This window comes from Engraulis encrasicolus, chromosome 5 (genome assembly GCF_034702125.1).
Source record: "Engraulis encrasicolus isolate BLACKSEA-1 chromosome 5, IST_EnEncr_1.0, whole genome shotgun sequence".
Lineage (NCBI taxonomy): Eukaryota > Metazoa > Chordata > Actinopteri > Clupeiformes > Engraulidae > Engraulis > Engraulis encrasicolus.
Genome location: NC_085861.1, coordinates 43,898,385 through 43,922,214, shown reverse-complemented (window position 1 = coordinate 43,922,214; position 23,830 = coordinate 43,898,385). Strand labels below are relative to the sequence as shown.

At 42.1% G+C, this 23,830-nt stretch overlaps 3 protein-coding genes and 1 long non-coding RNA gene across 5 annotated transcripts in view; 2 read left to right on the top strand and 2 right to left on the bottom strand.

Annotated features, from left to right (window-relative positions):
* Nucleotides 1–222: 222 nt before the first annotated feature.
* Nucleotides 223–10,392, bottom strand: dcps (decapping enzyme, scavenger). Its single transcript, XM_063199522.1, has 6 exons — nt 10,142–10,392; nt 9,887–10,037; nt 9,042–9,187; nt 8,439–8,552; nt 5,909–6,019; nt 223–702 (listed from the first exon to the last, which is right to left on the bottom strand). Exons 1-6 carry the CDS (start codon nt 10,331–10,333, stop codon nt 430–432), a joined length of 987 nt encoding a protein of 328 aa, XP_063055592.1. The 5' UTR covers nt 10,334–10,392; the 3' UTR covers nt 223–429.
* A 121-nt stretch (nt 10,393–10,513) lies between these two features.
* Nucleotides 10,514–17,376, top strand: cry5 (cryptochrome circadian regulator 5). 2 transcript variants are annotated; one of them, XM_063199521.1, is made up of 11 exons: nt 10,514–10,679; nt 11,255–11,479; nt 11,744–11,938; nt 12,052–12,170; nt 13,379–13,533; nt 14,408–14,548; nt 15,053–15,220; nt 15,631–15,771; nt 16,265–16,416; nt 16,660–16,880; nt 17,077–17,376. In XM_063199521.1, the coding sequence occupies exons 2-11, from the start codon at nt 11,265–11,267 to the stop codon at nt 17,139–17,141; spliced, it is 1,572 nt and encodes a 523-aa protein (XP_063055591.1). In that variant the 5' UTR covers nt 10,514–10,679; nt 11,255–11,264; the 3' UTR covers nt 17,142–17,376. The 2 variants fall into 2 exon arrangements, with proteins under 2 accessions (XP_063055591.1, XP_063055590.1); XM_063199520.1 differs by having other exon boundaries at nt 11,252–11,479.
* Nucleotides 15,702–23,830, bottom strand: part of LOC134449532 (uncharacterized) — a 35,410-nt gene continuing 27,281 nt past the window's right edge. The window contains exon 3 of the long non-coding RNA XR_010034972.1: nt 15,702–15,787. This is a non-coding gene — a long non-coding RNA (uncharacterized LOC134449532). The remainder of the gene's footprint in view (nt 15,788–23,830) is intronic.
* LOC134448580 (protein S100-A11-like) lies at nt 19,269–21,780 on the top strand. The gene is made up of 3 exons (XM_063198257.1): nt 19,269–19,344; nt 19,611–19,740; nt 20,294–21,780. The coding sequence occupies exons 2-3, from the start codon at nt 19,612–19,614 to the stop codon at nt 20,420–20,422; spliced, it is 258 nt and encodes an 85-aa protein (XP_063054327.1). The 5' UTR covers nt 19,269–19,344; nt 19,611; the 3' UTR covers nt 20,423–21,780.

The window sequence follows — 23,830 nt, the reverse complement described above, 5'->3', positions numbered from 1 at the left end:
GCCCTAAAAAAATATATGTATATATAAAAAGAATTGCACTTTTGAGAGATATCGAAATACATTTCTATCATCAGTAACGTTATCACAAGGCCACAAGCAGGCAAGTAAGGGAGGACGGGAGTTTGGATATTAGAAAGGTCTTGCGGGAAGAAGGACTTAAATTCCAGTATTAATTCTGTAGTGAAGGTCAGAGGCGAGTGACCCAAGTAAAACAGTACTATGTATAAAACAATTCCACATTTTAATTGAAATGGGTCCTACTACAAATAAAAAAATGAACAAACAATGTAAAACCAGATATTTTTAGAAATATCATAAGCAGTTGTAAATGACGATGGGAAGTGAATCAGTATGTTTTCATCAGACAATTGGAAGTGAATCAGTCATTTTTTTGACAGACGATTGGAAGTCAATCAGTTCAGCCAATCATCAGCTGGGGAGCTTCCCGGCGTCCCTGAACTTGGCGGCCAGGTTGTCGTCTGCCCGGAGGGGGAAGGCCAGGGGTCGCTGCTGGTAGTACCGCGGGTTCCCCTGCAGGTTGAGAATGACGTCGGAGAGCAGGTGGGCTCTCTCTACGGAGCAGCCAGGTGCGTCGTGGCTCAGGGAGGTGAAGTGCACGTGCAGGTGGTAGTAGGAAGGCTGGTAGTGCAGGTAGACGCGCAGCTTGCAGGACGGGACCTCGAATTGCTTCAGGATGGCCTCCTGGTGAAAGGGGGGGAAAGAATTGTTTCAGTAACTAACTTAACTATCATTTCATACCTGCCAACCTTTGAAAAAAAATTCGAGTAGCAACTTATCGCGGCGCGGCAATTCACGGCGCAACAACTTGGCATGGCAAAGCAATGGGGTCGCCGGCGGGCCCATCTGAGAGGCTTCTTTGTTTTGCATAGTCTGCCCTACACCTAGGGTTGCCAAATGTCAACAGGGAAGATATGAGACACTTAATTCAGGCAGGGGGGTCTTCCCCCAGAAAAACATGCTTTTCTTAGATGCAATTTCCTGCATTTTAATGCATTTTAGCCTAACATCCCGTGTATCTGCCAAATAGTTTATCTTGCTCTTCACAGTACTTTGAACTACCATAATTTATTAAACTTTCATGAAAGATTTTTTTGGTTTGTTTCACACCATAACACCAATAAAATGCTATGATATAGTGTGCTGGAATTCAGGCCTCTAAATTAACTCTACTGATCACCAGCCAATATTGCTGTTTATCTTACTAGTCAAACATACCACCAGTCTGGCCAGTAGGCCTAAGTGGCTATTAAGTTATCCTATGTACCTGCCAAACAGAGCATTTGGTCACTTGGGGGGTGTTAAAGGGGAAGTCCACTTTTTTGAGCATTAAGGCCATTTTCTGAGTGGTCTGCAATGTTTTAGAGTCCCCCTAACCGTTTATTTCATGTTTGCTGCAGTCTCTGTTATTTGGCTGATTTGGATTTTATCTCAACCAGCTTTAGAATGGCCGTCTATGGGCACCTGCAACTCTGTTCTTAAAATCACCTTAAACATTTGTTTTCGAAAGTCTACAGCTCACAAAGTGGTTAGGGGTGTTCACTAGCAGTCCCTAACAAGTTTCAAGGCGAAATATGGCTTCTGTCATTTTTTATTTGCCATTTTGTGAAAGAAAGTGAAAGTGAAAGTGAAACTTAATTTACAAATTGCTACATAAAACGCACATAAAACACCACAGATGCCATATTTCGCTACAAAAATTGTTAAGGAACACCAGTGAATACTGCTGAACACTTGGCAAGTTGCATATTCTTGAAAACAAATGTTAAATGTGATTTTAAGAACAGAGTTGCAGGTGCCCATAGACGGCCATTCTAAAGCTGGTTGAGATCAAATCCAAATAAGCCAAATAACAGAGACTGCAGCAAACATGAAATAAACGGTGAGGGGGACTCTAAAACATTGCAGACCACTCAGAAAATGGCCTTAATGTTCAAAAAAGTGGACTTCTCCTTTAAGGAGCTGGAATTTAGTATGAAATTGAAGCATTTGCTGATAATTTTTTTGGCTGTAGAAGGTACATGTAGGAAAATGTATAATTTGATCATAAAAATCACTGAAATTCATCTGTATTTTATTAACAAAAAGTTGAATTGTAATGATTCTTACATCATCTCCCCCAATACTAATAAATGGTGATGTTGTCACCTACTGTGAAGAAGCATCAGCAGTAGAGAAAAAGATAAAGACAAGCGTTATCTAAGCTAGGATAATATCAGGTTAATAGTATTACCTTGGGGGCTAACATCAAAATCACACTTTCAGCATTCATTCAGTGCAAAATGCGTCATGTAGTGGCTCTACTGAGGGACGGGGGCTAATGGCCAATGCGCTTGGAACTTGCACAGTAACTCTTGAGGGGCATCGCTTCTTTTTTTCACTTCTCTGCATAATAGTAGGCCTATCTACCCTCATCTGCCGTCATGAGTTGGCTATTGTTCACTGTTCGGCACATATATGATGATAGGATAATTGATTGTATTAATAGATTACCATACGTGATTACGGATAGTAGTCGTGGAGTGATGCATATTTGGTATGACGCACGACCTGTTACACCTGTTCAGAATGGGCCATGACTCAGGGGGGAACAGTATTCCGGTGTCATGGTAGGTTACGGATGTAGACCTACTCCGAGCACAACCGTTAGAACTATCGCTTTAATTCCCCGAGTTAAAATGATCCGGCGCAAAGGGAAACCGAATTTAGTTTGCTGCTAATCTGCTAATTTATAGCGCGGTCATCGACACATTTTCTCATTCGGGAGTAATCTCGTTTCGGTCCAATATCAAAACAAGCAACAACATATTGCTGTCAAATACGGCGAAACATTGGGTGAATCATTACGACAGACCTCGGCCTATATTTATTTTCACAAGTTTAGGGATTTAGCAACTGGACGCAATTCACTATTCCCATACAGGCTACCTTTCTCAAAGTCAATTTACCTTTGAAACGGTGATTTTGACGGTGCTCACTTGTAAAACTACAGCGACAGTACCAAGATGGATAATACATGATGACAGGAGGAGGACACTTGTTTTCAGAGATTATAGGAGTAGGCTACATTAACCAGTCTCTCTGCTTGTGTGATTCCGAAGGAAACTTTCTGTCGGCACGCAGCTGATGCCTAGGCTCAAGAGGAGCGCAGCATAACAAATGAAGACATCCAAACTAGCGCTCTGATTGGTCAATATTCCCCCCCACACGTTGCTGGCCAATAGAAAGGCCAGCGCGAGACAATAGAGCTCTTCAGCGTTGACGTCAACTTGTATGCGGCGTTTGGACTACCGGTTCCATGGCGATTTTTTACATTGCAAAACGCCATAGAGATTCATGTTTGGCAAAAATATAAGTTGCACGCCAACAACGAACATTAGCGTGTCCCCGCATCCCTTTCTCATTAGTGGAACGGATCGTATCATCATGTTGGTGTATTCACATGTTAAATCATGACGATTTTAATTCAATATTGCTAACCCCTTTCTGATCATTAAAACTTCCGAACTACATACTTTCCTTTGGTTGCCATGGGTACAACCCTCCGCACGTACATGCCGGCGCCGCTTCTGTAGTCACCAAAAGTTTCCGGGTTTAGCATATGGACGCAACATCGTATTTATGTCGAAGTTTGACACAAAATGATCAACCATGTCATACCTACAGCCTATTTTAACACCCTCGACAGTTTGCGGGGGTTCGCTAAGCGCGTGCTTGCACTCGGAGCTTATTTGAAACTGGCCCCTATTCATTCCCAATGGAAGCCGGAAGCCGATACGAACCAGGAAGTCCTTAAATGCTAACATGAAAGACTACAATCTACTACATGCTTCCGCGTTACTGAAGAACTCTATTGCAAGCAGAGCCATGTCTACGGCTCTGTCTGGTTGCAAGTCTACAGAGCAATTTATAAGGGCCCATGAACACACTTTGCTATTGGTTTTTCCCGTATTTTGAAGTGACAGCGCCGTAGTTTGATGTCAAAATCCGTATCTGCTACACAAAATGCGTAATGGTCGGCAGGTATGTCATTTAATCTTACCTACTAATTACCTACTAATCAGTGGGTCCTGTGGGGCAATGCAGTAGCACACCAAACATAAATGGATGGCACGCTCGATAGGGTTCAAATCCAGCCGGGGTCATTTCCCAACCCTACCCTCATCTTTCTCTCCCACTTGCATGCAGTTTCTCCTTCACCTACCATCAATTAAGGCACAAAAGCCCTTGAAATATATATTTAGAAAAACTGCCTACAAATACTATATAACCGTAACCCTAAATGTAACTTGTTATGACATCCTTGTTACAAATACTGACAAGAATTTAGCCGCCAAGATCTGCTACGGGTGTGAACGTCTGTGTTCTAGTACAGTATATCTGTACTCTTGGAAGATGTGCTATTTATATCAAAACACAGTATAAAAGCACCAGGACGCATTGGTACAGACATGCTTTTCCACCTCTAGTAGCTGAGGCATGGTGAAGTGGAGTCCTTAGTTTGTCCAGGGGTGGCATTCTCGAAAGCGTCTTTGCTAACGATGGTAGCAACGTCCTTCGTAAGAGCGACTCAACTCTGTCTCAACAGCGACGCTCACCACTAAATCAAAGGGAATGTTGTTACGTCTTAAAGCGATGGTTCGGAGTAGAATCACCCTAATGCCATTTGAACCGTGACACCCATCCACCTTTACACCCGAAGTGTTTTCTGCCGCAGGCTTACATCAACAGAGTTGCCGTGTTATTCGATGTTTATTCCGGATAGCTTGACTCAAGCCCATATGGATCCTGGGCACCGTCTCCAAACTTTCCCCACAAAAATAACATGTCATGACACCAAACTTCTACAGTATAACAAATGTGGTTTGTACTCACAAAAAGATGAATTTGAAACTTTGTACATAGTCCAGGAGTTTATTAGTAACAACACACGAGACGATTAGCTTTTCTGCTGCTAAACATCCGTCGACGTCACTTCCTCCAGCTGGGACTGTCCACTTATTGTAAGGTTTGTGTTTTAGTCCACAGCCAGGATATATGCACGAGTGTGGCATCGTCTTCTATTTATTAAATGTGGTCAAATTTAAATCCGAAGTGGTTAATTTCTAGTTGTAGCGCAAGCTGTCTTTTTGAGTTTTCCGCCTTCCGGACTCACGTGTATTTGTTTCCATCAACAAAGTCCCAGCTGGAGGAAGTGACGTCGACGGATGTTTAGCAGCAGAAAAGCTAATCGTCTCGTGTGTTGTTACTAATAAACTCCTGGACTATGTACAAAGTTTCAAATTCATCTTTTTGTGAGTACAAACCACATTTGTTATACTGGGAAAGTTTGGAGACGGTGCCCAGGATCCATATGCGCTTGAGTCAAGCTATCCGGAATAAACATCGAATAACACGGCAACTCTGTTGATGTAAGCCTGCGGCAGAAAACACTTCGGGTGTAAAGGTGGATGGGTGTCACGGTTCAAATGGCATTAGGGTGATTCTACTCCGAACCATCGCTTTAAGACGGTCTTAAGACTGTTAGCAACGACAAGAATCGAGAAACGGACCCCAGAGCAAATAGGAACAGACACAAAGACACAGTAAGGGCCTCCGCACATCGGCTCCGACAAAGTTCCATTCCATTGTTGTCAATACAACCCCGCACACCGGCGACAATGTCCACGGACATTCGCGGATGTCGGCAAGCGATTAGAGGCGGATTCTATTTTGTCTGAGCCGCCCATTGACTATCAATGCTATGTTCGTGTAAAATTGGGTTTGGGGGTTGGAAATCTGTCGGAAGCGAAAGTGCTCCGCAGCGCTGTCGGAGCCGATGTACGGAGGCCCTAACAATATCACTGTGAGGCTCTACATTGGCTTACAAGCGTATGTGTAATGACCTCACCTGGCCTTTCTTCCTGATGTTCTCCAGCAGAGGGATATGCTCTGCCCTGAGGTCCCTCAGGCTTTTGATGTCTCTCCGATGGACAATAGCAATCAAATACAGATCTTCCACCTGGAATCGAAAGGGTAGACAAGCATATGTCAATGTATTCAAATGAGCAAGACTTAAAGGAATAGTCCACCCTTTTTTGATTTTCACATATTTGCAGCATTTCCAAGCATTATCCATGAATGTGCATATCATTTTTGTCTATGTGTTTGCATTGCCTTGTTTAACAGTATAGCCAAATTAAGCATAGCAATCCAAGCATAGGCCATGGGTGGGCCTGGGCCCGCCCACTTGACATCTAGGCCCGCCTCATTCACACTTGACAGTCAACTGTTGCCTCATTGAACTATAAATTAATGGCATAGCACTGAGCGATAATTAACAATTTTGTCAAACGTCTGGTTCATCTCCTGTGATTTCTATGATTTCAATTTCAAAGTATAATTTCTGAGCACAGTATTATAATATCTACCTACACGTTTTCAGGTTGGGCCCGTCCGATTTTTCTGGGCCCACCTGTTTTATTATTTCTGCCTACGCCCCTGAATGCAAATCTGTGGTACATCATCAAAAGTACTTAAAAACCACTTTAAAATGAATATAAAATTCACCAGAGTGTAGAACGGCAATTTAATTACCTCCAGTGATCACTTGTGGCTTGATGCCAAAGCTACCAGTTACTTCCAGTGATTATACTAAGCTTTACTAATAATTCTGACCCAAGTACTGATATAAGTACTGAAAATGATATGCACATTCATGGATAATGATGTGAAATACTGCAAATATGTGAAAATCAAAAAAGGGTGGTCTGTTCCTTTAAAGGGTTTATGAAACGAAAACAAAGTAAAGGAATTTGACCATTTCCAGGACAGATTCTGAAAGTTCTAAGCCTTGTGAATAAAATGGGATATTGTCTGGGTGATATTTTGTCCTAAAAGTCATGTTAAAACGTTCCCAAAAAGTGTTTTTTTTTGTGACATGCAAATTTTATGCAAATGAAATGCGTGACATAGAAGGGGTGAGTTCACCTCATTCCACCTTGTTCAGATCAATGGCGGCTAGTACCAAAACAAAGCGCAGTGTCAAGCAGTGTGTTGCTGGAGGGCCGAACGGTGCCAGCTGCAAAAATGGCTACTTGACAGAAGGAATATCTTTGCACAAGTTCCCTTCTGTGAAGAATGATGGAACTGTGGCCGACAAGGAGAAGGCTAAATCAAGCTAGGGCTCTGTGGATCCAATGCGTGGTTTTGAAGCAAGCTTGTGGTGTTCGGCACATTTCCACCCCTTGTGCTTCACCACAAATGTGGAGGTCGCGGGCATGGTTGGACTGAAGAGAATGCTATTGCCTCAAGCAGTTCCAACAATTGACATCGCCGGCGTCCAGACTGAAACTGCCCCTGTAACTGCTCGGGCACGAAGACAGGTGAGTGCACTGCTTTGCTTTAGGCTACTCGTTTTACCTTGTCCATCTGCTTTGTATGTTGTTTTCAGGAAAGGGTAATGCACATTATGCACAATGCACAAACCGATGCGAATGCTCTCGGAATACTTTGAAGCGTTGATTGTTTGTTTTTAGTATTGTGGTGCACGTGTGGCTGACGTCTGGACACACCTCGTCCTCAGAGTCAGGCTGAGGGACACGCGACGCCTGTGACTTTGAGCACAAAAAATAATAATAATGATAAACGCTAAAAATATGCTGAGGACTCAGGCTATATAGGGTGTTTTTCCAACAGCCTAATACCTCCGTTTTTTCTCTAGTTGATGATATTTTTGCATGTAGCCTACATGCATTTCAATCACACTATATCGCGCAATTGAATCAAAATGCCCCCCATTTGTCAACAAATACACACGCCATGTCATCTTTGGGTCATGGCAAAGCGCCCTTAGCAACCGTAACCATAAACATAAGAACTGTCAGGCTATGTCAACAATCGTCACTTCGGCTGTCAGACATGTCACTTTCTGCAGATGTATCAGTGCCTCTGAAATAGATTTGTGCTGCTGTTTTTTTTCTCTCATGAGGTCGGATGTGTGGTTTTTCGACACGTTGATGTTTGTATCAGAATTTTGGTTCCTTTATAAGATGTGGGTCCATCAAATGTGTGTTGTTTTCCCAGATCGCCATACTAGCAAACCAGGGACTCTCCTCTTTGATGTCACAGCCCAGCTCATTAGTCAAACCAAATTTCACAGAATTCACACTTTGAGTTGCCATTTTCACAAGTTCCTCCAGGATGATTGGGTTCAAAGTCTCATCGATGCTATCAGAAAAAACAAGGCTTTAATGGGAATGACCGTTTATTTTCGTTTCATAAACCCTTTAAACAAAACATAAACCAAATGAAAAACTGGACACCATTACAAAGTATATAGGGACAACTAGTGGTTTTACCATTAAAAAAAACCATAAACACTGACTAGGTGAGGGGTTTAAATAGTAGGCCTACAGAGCAACATGTACTTGTTCACATACCTGTTTTGTATCCCACTTGAAATCTGGGAGCAAAACAAAGCCCGTTTTGGGATCTGAATCTTCAAAAACGATCCGGTCAGCCTCAGCTTTCTTTTCCAAGATGTTATAAACCCACTGCGAAGAGGAAAAAGTAAAGAGAACACAATTTCAATTTAAAAGTGGTAAAGGCACACGCATAGTATGAAGGCAAACCACCTGATGCCTATGATTTGCCTACAACCACAATTTCTATCTAATCTAATCTAATCTACATTACATAACATTATATTACATTGCACTTAGCTGACGCTATCAATTTTATTCAAAGCGACAGGGTATTGGTTACAGTCCCGGGAGCAGTGTTGGGTTAGGTGCGTTGCTCAGGGAAAGGATGGATGGAGATGTAGGGAGAGGTCAGGGGGGATTTGAACCGGCAACCCCTAAATTGAAAGACCAACTCTAACCACTAGGCCACGGCTGCCACAAATCTACAAAGTAATATGCTGCAAAGAAGCTTGTAAGGCAGCACATAAAACTATGGAGGAATGCAATTTCCTGAGCAGAAACAGAAAATCTCATAGGTGAGCGTTGAAAGAGATGGGTGCAGGAGTTCAGCAAGAATACCTGAACACTGAAGCTTTGGCTCTCGATGTAGGGGAGGGTAATAGAACGATAGTCCTCTTCAGTCTCCTCCACCAGGAACACCTCTTGGGCCTGGTACTTCTTCACATGCTTCTGGGTGGCTGGGAAAATAACTGTTGACTTGATATCTGAAGAAGGCAAAAACAGAAATTGTCATGTTATTGCACACAGCACAGAAATGTAGATGTGTCCAAAAAAGTTGGTGGCACAGTTGAGATTCCCAGATTGTCGCTCCCAACGCGGGACGATCCTCGGTCGGCACGCTCCCACTAGCCAGACTATCGAGCCCACCGCCATATAACGGAGCTAGTTATCTTTTTGATGTTAGTTTTTTGTTACGTACCCTAAACCTAACCCTAACCCTAAATTGCTTGTATGTGGCAGTGTATGATAATACGTGAAATGTAATCGGGTGGGATAGAACGTCTGGGAGTGATAGAACCACCTGGGGCTACACGTCCGGGAGTGATCTCAGTTGGGAGTGTCCATCTGCAACCGTCCCCAGACTGTCCATGCACCTCATGACTGGACGTCAAGACGTAATACCAGATTCACTGCTTCCTCTCAGACATGACATGTTCTGTCTATTGTGGCATTCATGACATGACAAACAATAAGCCAACCAGGTCAAAGACTGCAGGTGAAGGCTGTCAATCGCAAACACAAAGGTGTGTTATGTAAAGGCATTGTAGAAGTGCTACAGTGTATCTAACAGTTAGATTCTAACTCATTAGGAAGAGTGGATTAACTGATATAAACTATGTGCAAGATCGTGCACTGCTGCAGTACTTCTACCTCTATACATAATATATCATGGGCAAACATACCATTGAAACGGGGAGGAGGAGTGAGGGTGTAGGTGCTATAGATGTCATTCTTCATCTTCAACTCCAGGGTGGACTCCTTGAGCATGTCTGGAAGAGTGTCTTGTCCAATTGGTGTCTTCTCAAGGATAACAATAGCGTCCTTGTCTTCCAACTTATTGAAACAAAAAACACACACGCATCAATGACTTTGTATCACTGCACTTGCAGCCTGCAATTAAGTCTGAGTTTATCTCATTAGCCAGCAAGACTGCTTACCTCTCCATGAATGAAGACAGTCTTTTCCCGCGTGGAATCGCGCAGCACAGACTTGATCTGGAAATGTGCTAAAATATTCTGCTCCTCCGACCCATCGCCGCAACTCTTATCTGTATCTGGTCCAGATTTCAGTTTCTTACGAGCAACTGACTGCTCTTGATTCTCGTCTGATCTCTTCAAAGAGTCCGCCATGGTTTACAGTTGACAATGAACAAGGAAGGGACACACAGACCATGCAAACACGGTGATGTGATTGGTGTAAACGGGCACACATTTCCTCAAAATTGGACCAATGATAGCCAAAGTAAAAAACAGTGAGGTTGACTTCCGGTATAGTGGAGCAGATTCTGATTGGTTCTCGGCAGCACATGTGTTGCCACACGTGTTATAAACATACACATTTTGTAACATCGTCGCTACTACAAATTCGTGAGTTACAAAATAGCAATTTACTACTCGCCGCGAAGGAGAACGAACGAGGAGATCAGAGGTGTCCTAACAAATATCCTACCATTGCCCTTTGAAGACCCTACTGAACGTAAGTTGCCTTTACGTCTTTCTTTCTAACTATGCGATAGCCGGCTACTTTGCAAGAGTATGCTGACCTGTGATTTATTCAGCGTACGTGAAACAATTCACCTCCTGGCAAGCTGCTATTGTTTTTTTTCTTCAAGTTGCTTCTGCTAGCATTGTCTGAGGCAAAGTGGGTGGAAATCTTAAAACCAGCTACAGCGATTAGTGTAACACAAAAGACGGTGCATTCAGTTTGTATGGAAAGCTTATCTCACAGGAATGGAGTTATTATTATTTTTATAATTACACTTCTAATAATTTGTATTATTGTTAAATGATCAATTATTGTGTTCTTATATTGTGTCCCACAAATAAATCAGATTGCACAGATGTCTGGCTGTAGTACGGCTAATTTCACCCAGTGCTCCAAAGTTATTTTGGGTAATTGCATCAGTAGTTATCAGTGATCTGTGGAGTACACAAGGACAGCTGATGCAAACCTTTCCCTATGGCTTGCATTGTTCTCTAAGCACCTACTGACATACAGTACAATACTGTAATAAATGTATTTACAAATGCTGTATCTCTTCTCTCCAGCAGTTCTTCTGCCATGACTCAGAACTGCATTCACTGGTTCCGGAAAGGGCTGCGGCTGCACGACAACCCGGCCCTGGTTGCAGCCCTGCGGGAGTGCAAGCAGCTGTACCCCATATACATCCTGGACCCCTGGTATCCCAACAACACCAAGATGGGTATCAACCGTTGGAGGTTTCTGCTCGGGGCACTCAAAGACTTGGACTGCAGCTTGAGGAAACTGAACTCCAGGTAAACATCACAGAACCACGCTGAAAAAAATGTAGTCGGCTTTGCCATGACTCGAATGACAAAAAGACGCGGCACTGTTACGCAGAGTACGCCGGGTTAAATTCCAGCCTGAGGTTATTTGCCATCTCTCTCTTCCTGTCCCTCTCTTCACTCTACTATTTTAATAAACACGGAGGGGAAAATGCAGGCTGAAATACCTTCATACAGCCTTATAAGTAATGTTCTTCTGAAGCCTGTTTAACTGGTTCTGTCTGCCCCCAACAGGCTCTTCGTGGTGCGGGGAAAGCCAAGTGAGGTGCTCCCTAAACTCTTCCAGAAATGGAAGATCACACGTCTGACTTTCGAAGTGGACACGGAGCCTTACAGCCTGCAAAGGGACAAAGAGGTCCAGAAGCTAGCAGAGGAGCATGGCGTAGAAGTTATCCCGAAGATATCTCACTCTCTTTACAACCTGGAGAGGTATAGTTTTCTTTTTTTCAACGGTCTCGTCATCGTTGATAGGGGTTATGTGGTGACTTTGAGAGGGGTTATTTTCCAGTTATTTTATGTTTTTTTTTCTGTTGTTGTTTTAGAATCATAGATGAGAACAACGGGAAGGCTCCACTCACCTATGTCCGCTTCCAGACTGTTCTGAAGAGCATAGGACCACCCAAGCGCCCAGTACCTGCACCCACACAGGAAAACATGGAAGGTACTTCCTTACAGTACATCAAACATGGAGTGATTGTTAAACTCCTGAAGCAGTCATTTTGTAAAACAAGACTATGGCCTACGGCCTCTCATAACTGCAAATTGTCGAGATCCAAATAACAAAAATCCCACCTTACTGTATGAACGGCACTTTGTTGTGAAGGAGTGGCCATGTTGGACAGAGCCACCGAAAAACAACTAAAAATGTTTTCACACGCAAATTCTTAGACATCATTTATGGCTGTTGTAATGCTTTTTGGGGTGAGGAGTTGGTGGTAGTGGTGATGAGCCTGAGTCGGGCAGCCATGGTGTAATAGTTAGGGAGTTAATCTGTGGATCACAGGGTTGCAGGTTCATCCCCAACCTTACCAATCCCTTCCTCCCCTCCATGGCTTAACCCATTGTGTCCTGGAGACACATACGCTGCATTCAGGATTTTGGATTTTGAGCTGTTTTATTGAAAATGTGGGTAAGTTAGAGCTGATTGAACACATTCTAAGGCAAAACGAGGGTCTTAGCTTTTAAATGTAACTTATTTCATGTCTGTATATACTTCAGAGGTTGAGATATTTAGGATTTAATAGGCAGAGGGCACCCTTTCCCAAAAAGGGCTTAGGACAAAATGGGTTAAAGGACCAGTTCAGTGAATTTCAACATGCAGTTGTAATACCCACACTACCCTGGACTTGTCAGTACCTGAGATTTTTTTCTTCTTCTTCAGCTTTTCCCGAGATCCTGGTCATTGTAATGGGGGCAGCGCTTTGTTTACATTTCAAAAAATCATTTTTATTTATTCCCCAAAACATCCAAAAGGTTATACAACATCAGCAGACAACTAACACACAGCTGTAACTTTTGTGAAAATATTTGAAGTTGGCCTATGCTTAAAAAATTAAATGTAAACAAATGCTGCCCCCATTAGAATAGCTCATATCTCGGAAAGGGCTGAGCCAAAAAAATGTGGCATCACCGGGTACTGACAAGTCAAGGATAGCGTAAGCAATACAACAGCATATTGAAATTGACTGAACTGGTCCTTTAAGTGCCCTTGAGCAAGGCACCTATCCCCACACTGCATCAGGGACTGTAACTAATACCCTGTAATATCTGTTATTCTCTTTGGACATATTTGTCAGCTAAGTGTAATGTAATGTAATGTGATGAGTCTGGTGGTTAGTCTCTTGCTAATTTTCATTGTTCCTGTCTTAGGAGTGTCCACTCCATGTACAGAGCAGGAGGGCAGCAAGTACAGCATCCCCACTCTGGAGGAGGTGGGGCAGGACCCTCAGTTGGCCCATACTGAGGTCTTCCCCGGTGGAGAGCAGGAGGCTCTCAGGAGACTGGACAAATACATGGACAAACCCGTAAGCTTACCTGCTCTCTGCTATCACGTACCACGTGTTGTGTTGTGTTGTGTTTATACTACCATTTTGTTGTTAGTTATGTGCTTGTAAGTTGGAAAACTGCTTAAAGGGACACTGTGTGAGATTTTTAGTTGTTTATTTCCAGAATTCATGCTGCCCATTCACGAATGTTACCTTTTTCATGAATACTTACCACCAGCATCAAATTCTAAGTATTCATTATGACTGGAAAAATTGCATTTTTCATACATGAAAAGGGGGATCTTCTCCATGGTCCGCCATTTTGAATTTCCAAAAATAGCCATTTTTAGCTGCAAAAATGACTGTACTTGGACCATACTAGACAATATGTGTTTATTGCTTAGTAAACTTTCATGTAAAGATCAAATTTGGCAATAGGCAACACAGTTTCAATGAGCAGCATAGTTGCAATACCTTTTTTGACCATTTCCTGCACAGTGTCCCTTTAAGATAGGGAGGACTGACTAGCCTGGTTCCTACTGTGCCAGACCTCTCTGTGTGTGTGTAGCTCTGGAGCTCTCTTGTGGCGCTTCACAGTAGTGGAGCTCACACAGCTGCACAGAACTACAGGTCGGGCAAGAGGCAGGGTAAATACTGACAGAGAGAGAATGGAAAGTTGGATGGTCTAAGCAATGCTCTGAAGGGAGCATAACTAGTGCTTTTTCACACAACAAAGATGAAGTAAATATCCACATCCCTCGCATCCACAAGGATTTACAAAAGTATTGCAAAGTTTTGTCCAATTTGGACTTCTACATAAAAATATACAGTATACATACATACATTTGCTCCGGTAAATGTAAAACGGTAAGATAAAAAAAAATAATTTGAATGCATCTTTTTCTGATTCTAGGCATGGGTGTGTGGTTTTGAGAAGCCACAGACCTCTCCTAACGCCCTGTCTCCCAGTACCACTGTGCTCAGTCCCTACCTCACAATCGGGTGCCTCTCCCCCCGCCTCTTCTGGTGGAGAATCCACGATGTCTATCAAGGAGTAAGTGATGAGTAGCATCCTCGCAATATCATATCAGTGACGTTACCCTCCGTCTTTCTATGTGGTGCTAGAATCAGAGGGCTTTGTTTGGCTCAACAATGGGGAATACAGTGGCACTTCTATAATCTCAATAGAGACACTTCTGGGTGTTACGCTGATAAGCACCCTAGAAGATGATGCATAGATCATGGTTTGCAAATGCTTTGTAAATATTTAAAGTGTGAATTTACTCCTTCATCTATGGCTAGTATGCGTGTGATAAGTGAATTTCAGAGTGTATCAATTTGTGTGAAAGAAATTAATTTAATATTCCTCTGTAACTGGGTCTTTGAAATGAAGGAAAACTTTAAAATTTGTTCAGGAATTGTAGATGTTAGTGGAGCTCTTTGGTGTGGGGGAAAAACAGTCTCGTTAGAAATATTGCAATCCAAAGCACTCTTTGTATGTAAATGGCTCTTTTGGAAATATGAATGAGTATGTGAATGCATCTGTTCTCTCCAACAGAAGAGACACTCGCAGCCGCCAGTGTCCTTGCATGGGCAGCTCTTATGGAGAGAGTTCTACTACGCCGCCGCACTGGATACACCCAATTTTAACAAGATGGAGGGCAACCCAGTGTGCACACAGGTGGACTGGGACTCCAACCCTGAACATTTGGCAGCATGGAGAGAGGTATTATGTCACACCTCATTGCTTAATGACCTAATAAATAAATTGTGTCTTTCAGTGTTACTACTAAATTAACATTAGCCTGCTATCCCCTGAGAAGTTGTTCAGGGTAAACAGTATCAGGCAATATTAAAATGAAAATGCAAAGATACACATCTACATACATATAGTACAGTATGATGGACATTAATTGCTGGTTCTCTGTGCAAATACACTTTGATTTCCCGGAAACATGTCCTGTTAAAGAATTGATCATTAATAAATGATCATAAAGCCGAAATAAATTTTACATGTGCACAAATTACTCACACCTACAAACGTGTGTGTGTGTGTGTGTCTGTCTGTCTGTCTGTCTGCCTGCCTGCCTGCCTGCCTGCCGGCCTATGTGTCTTTGTTACTCACCTTCCGTGCAGGCTCGTACTGGGTTCCCCTTTGTGGATGCCATCATGACGCAGCTGCGGCAGGAGGGCTGGATCCATCACCTGGCCAGACATATGGTGGCCTGCTTCCTCACACGCGGAGACCTCTGGACCAGCTGGGAGGAAGGCCAGAAGGTCTGCATCTGCATGTCTTACAACACGAGTTGTATTAAGGAGAAGTTGAAGTGGTGTTACAAATGTAATTACACCACTAGCACGTAGTATGACGTTGAATAGCTGCAACTAACTATAATATCACATTGCTAGTGTTGTTTACATCTGCAACAGTATTCTACAACTCTGCTGACAACAGCACAGCAGTATTAGACATCAGAAGCTGTTTAGTAGCACTTGAATCATATAAACCATCATCCAACAACTACTACCTACCACCACCATTACGTTTTTATTGCCATTCATGGCACTTGGGTAATCATTTAGTAGCAATGCTGCGTGTTGCGTAATACTTCTAATGCTAAAACTAAACCACTTAAACTGAGTTAGTTACTGAATTACATCAAGAATGGGGAGTGGAAATGAGCACTCCTGTAATAAGCACTCCTGTAATGTCTTGCTGGGTGTGATAGTGGTTTTAATCATCTCATGAACTTCTGGTCCTTGTTTGCAGGTGTTTGAGGAGCTGTTGCTGGATGCTGACTGGGCTCTGAATGCCGGCAACTGGATGTGGCTGTCTGCAAGTGCCTTCTTCCACCAGTACTTTAGGGTCTACTCACCAATCGCCTTCGGCAAGAAGACAGACAAGCGAGGAGAGTACATCAAGTAAGGATGTATCCTAAATGGCACCCTTCATTTGTATATCCCCAAAACACAGTCAGGGACATTTTTTGCACCTATTGCCATCGCGATTGGGCAGATTTGCACCAAATTTTGTATGGCTAGGGTTTTTTTGTGTTGTTTTTTTGTGTATGGTTTGTGTGACACCAGCTTGGTAACACATATACATTTGATGTAATATGGCAGATAGCATTCAGATGAAAAACCTGTTTTTATGTTGTGTTTTAGGAAGTATCTACCGCTTCTGAAGAAATTCCCAGAGCAGTACATATATGAACCATGGAAAGCACCGCGCAGCGTCCAGGAGCAGGCAGGGTGCATCGTGGGAAAGGACTACCCCAGGCCCATCGTGGAACACGAGGTCATCAGCAAGAAGAACATCCAGCGCATGAAGGCAGCTTACGCCAAACGCTCCCCACAAACAGACAAATCTCCAACCAAAGAAAAGGGTACTTTTTTATACTCCTGTTTACTCTACTGTTTACACGTTGATATCCTAACTAAAGCAAGATGAATATATTTTGTTGTTTTCTTATCCATCCATTAGGTATTTTTATTAATATTATAAAAATTGCAAGTTGACGGTCCCTTCATTTTGTACTGCTCTGTGATTAACTAAAAGAAACACGCATTTACCTCTATTAGGTGCGAAGCACAAAGGAGGATCGATCAAAGACATGCTGACCAAGAAAAAGAAGACATCTACATGACAAGTACACCGATCCAGCACATACATTTATTGATTTTAACCAAGACTCAACTCTATATTTCCATTGTTTACATGTCCATATGCATACATGCAAGTGCTTTGTTAGCATTTATAGAATAATGCCTTTCTGTCTGTTACAAAAAGACTGTCTTGTTTAATCCTCAGGAATATTTTCTATGTTTTATGGTGTTTTTTATTATTATTAAACTGATGCTACACCTGTCTCAATAATACAAGTGGCCTTGTGTATGATTGGATTTTTGTATATGTGACATAGTTGGCAGTCTGTAGATAGTCACGTGTTGCAGGCCTGTGCACAGAATCTTTTAGTATGTGAGACTAGCGTTGCTGAAGGAAAGTGGTCTGTTTTGTTACATCGGCATCCAAACACATAACATTCATATAAAATGATCTAGTGGTTCACAGACCAATGCTTGAAATAAAATGTCCATGTCTGGCCTGGAATGAATGCGAAAAAAACATCCTGTTACTCACTGAATGGCTCTCTTCTGTGCTAGTAAACTATCGGCTGACACGTCTTCAAATGAAGCAGACTGTTGCACCAGACCAAGCCTGAAGCATTTCCTCTAAAAATAGCAAAATACGAGACACGCACACCCAAATAAAAGCATCAGGGAGCAAACACTCCCTCAATCAAACTATCTGGCTTGTTTGAAATAACTTGCTGGCTGGCTGGCTTAAAAGTGGTGTATGATGCCTTCAAATATGCTTCTCCCGTAGTCTCAAATTGAGAGTTTATGAGGACCAAAAAAGCATAAAACTGAAAGTAAAAATGTATTAGGCTACGGCAAGATGTGCGTGTACTCTCTAACTATATGCCAATACGGTTTCTACCTGGTGCACACCATTACCCAGGAGTAATATAAATGCTAATGTGACAACTGACAACATTAAGTGACACGACAGCCACTGTTGGATGCCACCGCTGTGTGCCCTAGATGGCCCAGAAAACGGCATGACAAACAGGTGACAGCTACTGGGGTGGTTATTAATCCCTATAGACGTGTTGTGTTATCTGAAGGTCATTTCTAGAAGCATTGTAGTGTGCATTTGTAATAATTGAAAAAATCACATATTCATGTAGCACACAGTATGCTAAAACAGATTGACTATTTGATATGCAGCTTGGGTTATTTTACCCCACTTAATACGGAAAGTATGACATCACAGTGGTAAGTAGGCCTATGGGAAAACTCGACTGCTCTGGAAAATACCAACCTTGCTGTGTAATGTTTGAAAACTTGACCTGACTTTTTTATGGTTACTGAGTAAAGAACTAGATTAGAATTTTCATCCCAGGAAAACTCCCCTTACTGTTTTTTTTTCCACACTGCAGTGTGCAAAATCCTCAAGTGCAATTCCCCCAGCCTACACATTAGTAGGCCTACATAAGTATCCATTGAATATTTTGGGTGAAACATATTCCATTTAATCAGCATTAAGAGATACTTAGGCCTGCTTTGTAACAAATAAAGCATATTACTGTGAATTCCTACTACCACAGACTGTCCAGAGGCATAACATCCCATGTTTCCCTCTAGTGGTTAGAGAGATGGTCTTTCAATTCTAGAGGTTGCCGGTTTAAATCCCACCTGACCTCTCCCTACATCTCGATCCATGGCTCAAGGCACCTAACCCCACATTGCTCCAGGGACTGTAACCAATACCCTGAAAAATAATAAATGAAAGCGTCAGCTAAGTGCAATGTAATAATAATAATAATAATTTTGAGATGACTTCACTTCCTGATGGTTCACCTTGCAATCATACAACCTTAGTAGGCTACATCACAAACCTGATAATAGACTGTTTGTAGGTATTTCAGGAAATGTGTTGAATTTCATCACTTTAAGTCATAGGGAGCATTTGTATCTTCAACATGATTCACCACATTGCACATTGTGTGTTCCCATTGTTTTTTTTTTTAAATGTTGGTGTGTGGAAAGTAAAACCTACAATGAAATCCAAGTTTCCACAAAGATAACTACAAAAGCTGTAAAAGACACCCCCTGAGGGAGAAAGTATAGAAACGGACTGTCAACCATTTACCTGCAGCTAACCCCCTCTGGTTATTCAATGCACACTGGGTGTTAAAAGCATTGATGTCAGGAGCAGCGAGACTCTGAAGCTGTTGCAATAGCCAGACAATTCCTTTGTGACAAGGACAGGGTGCCCTTCGCCAGGTAAGAGCTTTTCCACTTTCTCCCTCTTTTGAAGATTCTCTGGATTCAAAATGACACCTTTGCTCTGCAGCTCCATCTTTGACATATTGTCTGTGCATCTCGCATGGAGACTTCCAGTGTTTACCAACTCCACATTTCCTTCTTTAGTGTTTGCTTTTAATTGTAACTGACAATAACTGTTCCATCTTCTCCAGTACTCTCCATATTTTTTGCATAACTACCACAACCCCCTTATCAATCTGTTTCTTGCTCACTAATTTGTCTAGAATGGAAGCTGCCATCAGTGTCTTGGTGTCCCAGTTTAAGACATTTGCTGGAAAGGACGGTTCGTCGGATACACTTAGCCGAGATGAGTTCCACAGCCTGGTGGTGTCACAGCTTCCCAACTTTGTGAAGGTAATATGCTAATGGATTGTGACTACAGCACAGGGCCTATTAGGGCCTGTTAGCAAGCGCAGTGTACCAAACTGGTGATGTGACAGACAGAGTGAGAAGGCACTTAATGGAGTGGATCAGAGAAAAGCTTGGCTGATATCTGTTGATTTGTATCAATTATAGTACCAGATGCCATAAGAAGGGAAGATGTGTGCATCAGAGTAGGCCAACAGCATTAGCACTTTTTCTCCACAAGATGGCATAATTGACAAAGTCACACAAAAAAGTTTGTCTCAAACCTGCCTTTCAGGTTTAACCCAAAAAAACAAACAAACTTGTGCAATGTCTTTCATTCCACATCCGGAAATGTGATCTGTACTCTGCCCCATATCAGAACAATACTAATGAAAAAAAATTACAAAGTGTTTAGTTCCATTATACCAAACTAAATGAGGTATGATAGCGGCACCAGTAGTCATGCAAGATTTCGATGGAATGCTATGGTGGGCACAAGTTCAGACAAGCCAGGATGAACTGTAATCTCTCTCTCTCTCTCTGCTTTTTGACACCACAGAACGCCAGTGATCCAGCTGCCATCGACAAGCTGATGGGAACGCTGGATGAAAACAATGACGGAGAGTTGACTTTTCTGGAATTCTGGCAGCTGATCGGCACCCTGGCAAGCCAACATGGAGGTTTTTAGTCAGTAGTAACACATACAGTACAATAAGAGGGCCATCACTGGCAGTGTGTGTGTGTGAGAGAGAGAGAGAGAGAGAGAGAGAGAGAGAGAGAGAGAGAGCTTCAGGCAACACGTTGCGTCATACATAATCTCACATAGTATCACATAGTTCAACTGTCATCAAAACTAACCACAGTTTCAGGTAGCAAAACAAGATTTGAAGGGAGGATTTATTGTCCAACACCACACCACAATCTTGCTTTGGTAACATTCGCTAGCCTTGCAGATATGGATACTGCTGTTATATCCCCATAAAAGTGTGTGTGTATGATTCTGATTTGTCAAAAGTGTTGTGTGCTTCACAAAGATGGTTTCATCAGGCTAGTGTCTTTCATTATATCACATAGTCTACAAACCAAGTGTTAGCTCAGTATCATATACAGTTGCTGTAATTGTTGATATGAATGAGACGTATGCAGACTCAAGAATGGGTCAAAATACACAGTCCATTTTAAATGTTTGGAATTATTACAAAATTATACTGGGTATCAAATACATTTGCTGTAAAGCTGACATTACAATAGTTTTGATGCATCTCGTATGAGTGTATGTTGTTCTTACTGTTATTTTTACTGATGTAATGGAGGGTGTATATGCGTGTATAATGACCATCAATAAATGATGAACAAGCAGACATTCCAAATAGTGCCTTTGGTTTTGATGTCTGTGTTTCCACCCTGATATAAAAAAGACAGTGCACCTGGGTACACATAAACCCCCACACACACACACACACACACACACACACACACACACACACACACACACACACACACACACACACACACACACACACACACTTTCCTTTGCCCTATTTTCCGCCTGGCTTTTATCATTGCTCCATTCTTCCACATTTCTTTACAGCGCGTGGGCCAATCCTTCTATTGTGGTGCTGTAATTATGCTCTGAAGCTGCATGGGCTACAGTTCCACCTTTCCAGTCCAACAAGGACTGAACTCGTTCAGCGTCAACAACAAAACCCTAAATGCCAGACATTGAACCTGAACCCTCACACGCTCTCTTTCATGGACAAGGGGCTTTGTGGCTTCGGGAAAGGGACACCAGAGGTTGATTGTGTTTGATGTGTTGCTATGCGTGAGTGCCTCTGCATTACAGATTCACACTATATGCCACAATGCCTGTCCATTCTATTAAAGGCCTTTTCTTACATGGAGACACAATATAGTTGCCTTTGGGTTTTTCTTTTTCTTTTTGGCATTACTTGAACATAGATAGACAGAGAGACAAATATGCACCACCTCAGTTGTACCACTGTTCCTATAATTTTCTATACTGAAATAAACATATTTTTTGGATGATTTGGTTTAAATTTTCCCTTTTTACATTCAACACAGAAATCTTAACTTGTTTTGAATTGGGGTTGCAGGGTGGTAGACAGAGATGACATTTGAGTGTTTTTAGATGTCAGTGTCTATTCTTTTTATGTGGGTGTCTGATATATGTCATTCCAAATGACAAAAAAAGCTCATGCCGTAACATGTAGGTGCCCTTTTCTTAAATACCGGTAATTGGCACGTTCTCTCTCTCTCTCTCTCTCTCTCTCTCTCTCTCTCTCTCTCTCTCTCCCTCTCTCTCTCTCTCTCTCTCCCTCTCTCTCTCTCTCTCTCTCTCTCTCTCTCTCTCTCTCTCTGTGTTTTGTGTGTTTTGTAAGATAACTATTCTACAATGAAATACAATTTGTTATGGCTTCATACACTATTAGCAGTATTTATTTAACGTATTACTATTATTATTACAGTATAAATGTGATCCTGTGATATAGGAGGAGTACAGCATCTCCAAAGAATTCTGGATGATACCAACAAAGGACAATCTTTCCTTTCACTCCTGATAGATTATAACCAACATCATACACAAACTAATGATTACAAAACTACACTTAAACCAAAACCTTTCCCGAACCCTAATCTCAGTGACATTATCTTTATGACTAAACTCAACATCAATGAAAAATCATGGCTAACCCTAAGTCAACACTAACCATATCGTGACACAATATGACATATATGTACCTAAACCAAAACCTTTCCATAAACCCTGGAATATTGAATGGTTACTATTGGCTCAGGTAAAGCAAATAAAACGATAAATAAATAATAAATAAAATGCATTAAGATAAGAACAGCCATAGGTGCATAATTTCATGCACACACTCACCCACCAACCACCCCCCACCCCGGTGTCTGCGTGCACACACACACACACCACTTAATTTGTGGGTTCTCTTTTATCGCGCTGTCTTTCATGTGCGTTTCCCAAAACCAGCCATCAGCTTGGGCTTGCTGTCATGCAGCTCTGCAGAAGGCTGCTGAGGGCATGTCCTCTGCTATGTGCCTCCGGTGATGACATACTTCCCACTAGTTATCTCGCCCCCACACATACACAACTCTACTGTAACTTGGCGTGCAAAGGGACACAATATGTGGTTCTTTTCATCCGAAAGACACTCCCCGCGACATAAAAAGGGGCTTTCTGAATGAATTTTCAGTCATAAGGGCTTACTCCAAATCACTAGCTCCTTCCCTCTCTTATTACTCTGACGAAATGGATATAGGATCATGTAAGTATATTCTCCTGATGGATGAATTGAACATTTTCAATATACAATATGTAATGTAAACACAACTGTTAATATGTCTGTGTTGTATATAAAATGCATGCCAGTTAAACTGTGTGTGCGAGTGATCTGAAATCTACGAGAAATGTGTAATTGCCTGAAGTCTCACAGTCAGTAGTTAATCCACTGCTTGAAAAAGGAAATCACGCATATCACCAACTACCACATTTTTTAGGTCTGGTGTATATTTGCATTTATGTAATCCTGATGTTGATGCTGATTGTACAGTAAAGACAGTAATCATCTGAAAAGATTAAGTTTTTCAGGTGCATTTGTTCCACAGTCAATAGAAGACAGCAGCTTCTTCAAGTCATAATCCCTGACTCTCTTATTCTCTTAGATGTGGATAATGCGACTAAAGCGTTTAAAGATCGCGCTGGCAAGAAGGGCTATCTTGTGCAGGACGAGTTCTTTAAGATAGTGCGGAATGACCTGAAGCACTTCTTGACTGTGAGAGCATCTTTCACACATCTTTCACACAAGAGAGCATCTTACACACATTTCTTTTTTTTCTGTATAAACATTGCAAATGCTCACTTTGGATTCTTTTGATTGCAGTTAATGGCTGTGGGTATGTTTTTTGTGCAGTTGTACTTTAGTGTGCATATAGGACACAGACAGTAGGCAATGCAGCTGCAGGTTTCAGTGTGTGTGTGTGTGTGTGTGTGTGTGTGTGTGTGTGTGTGTGTGTGTGTGCGTGTGTGTGTGTGTGTGTGTGTGTGTGTGTGTGT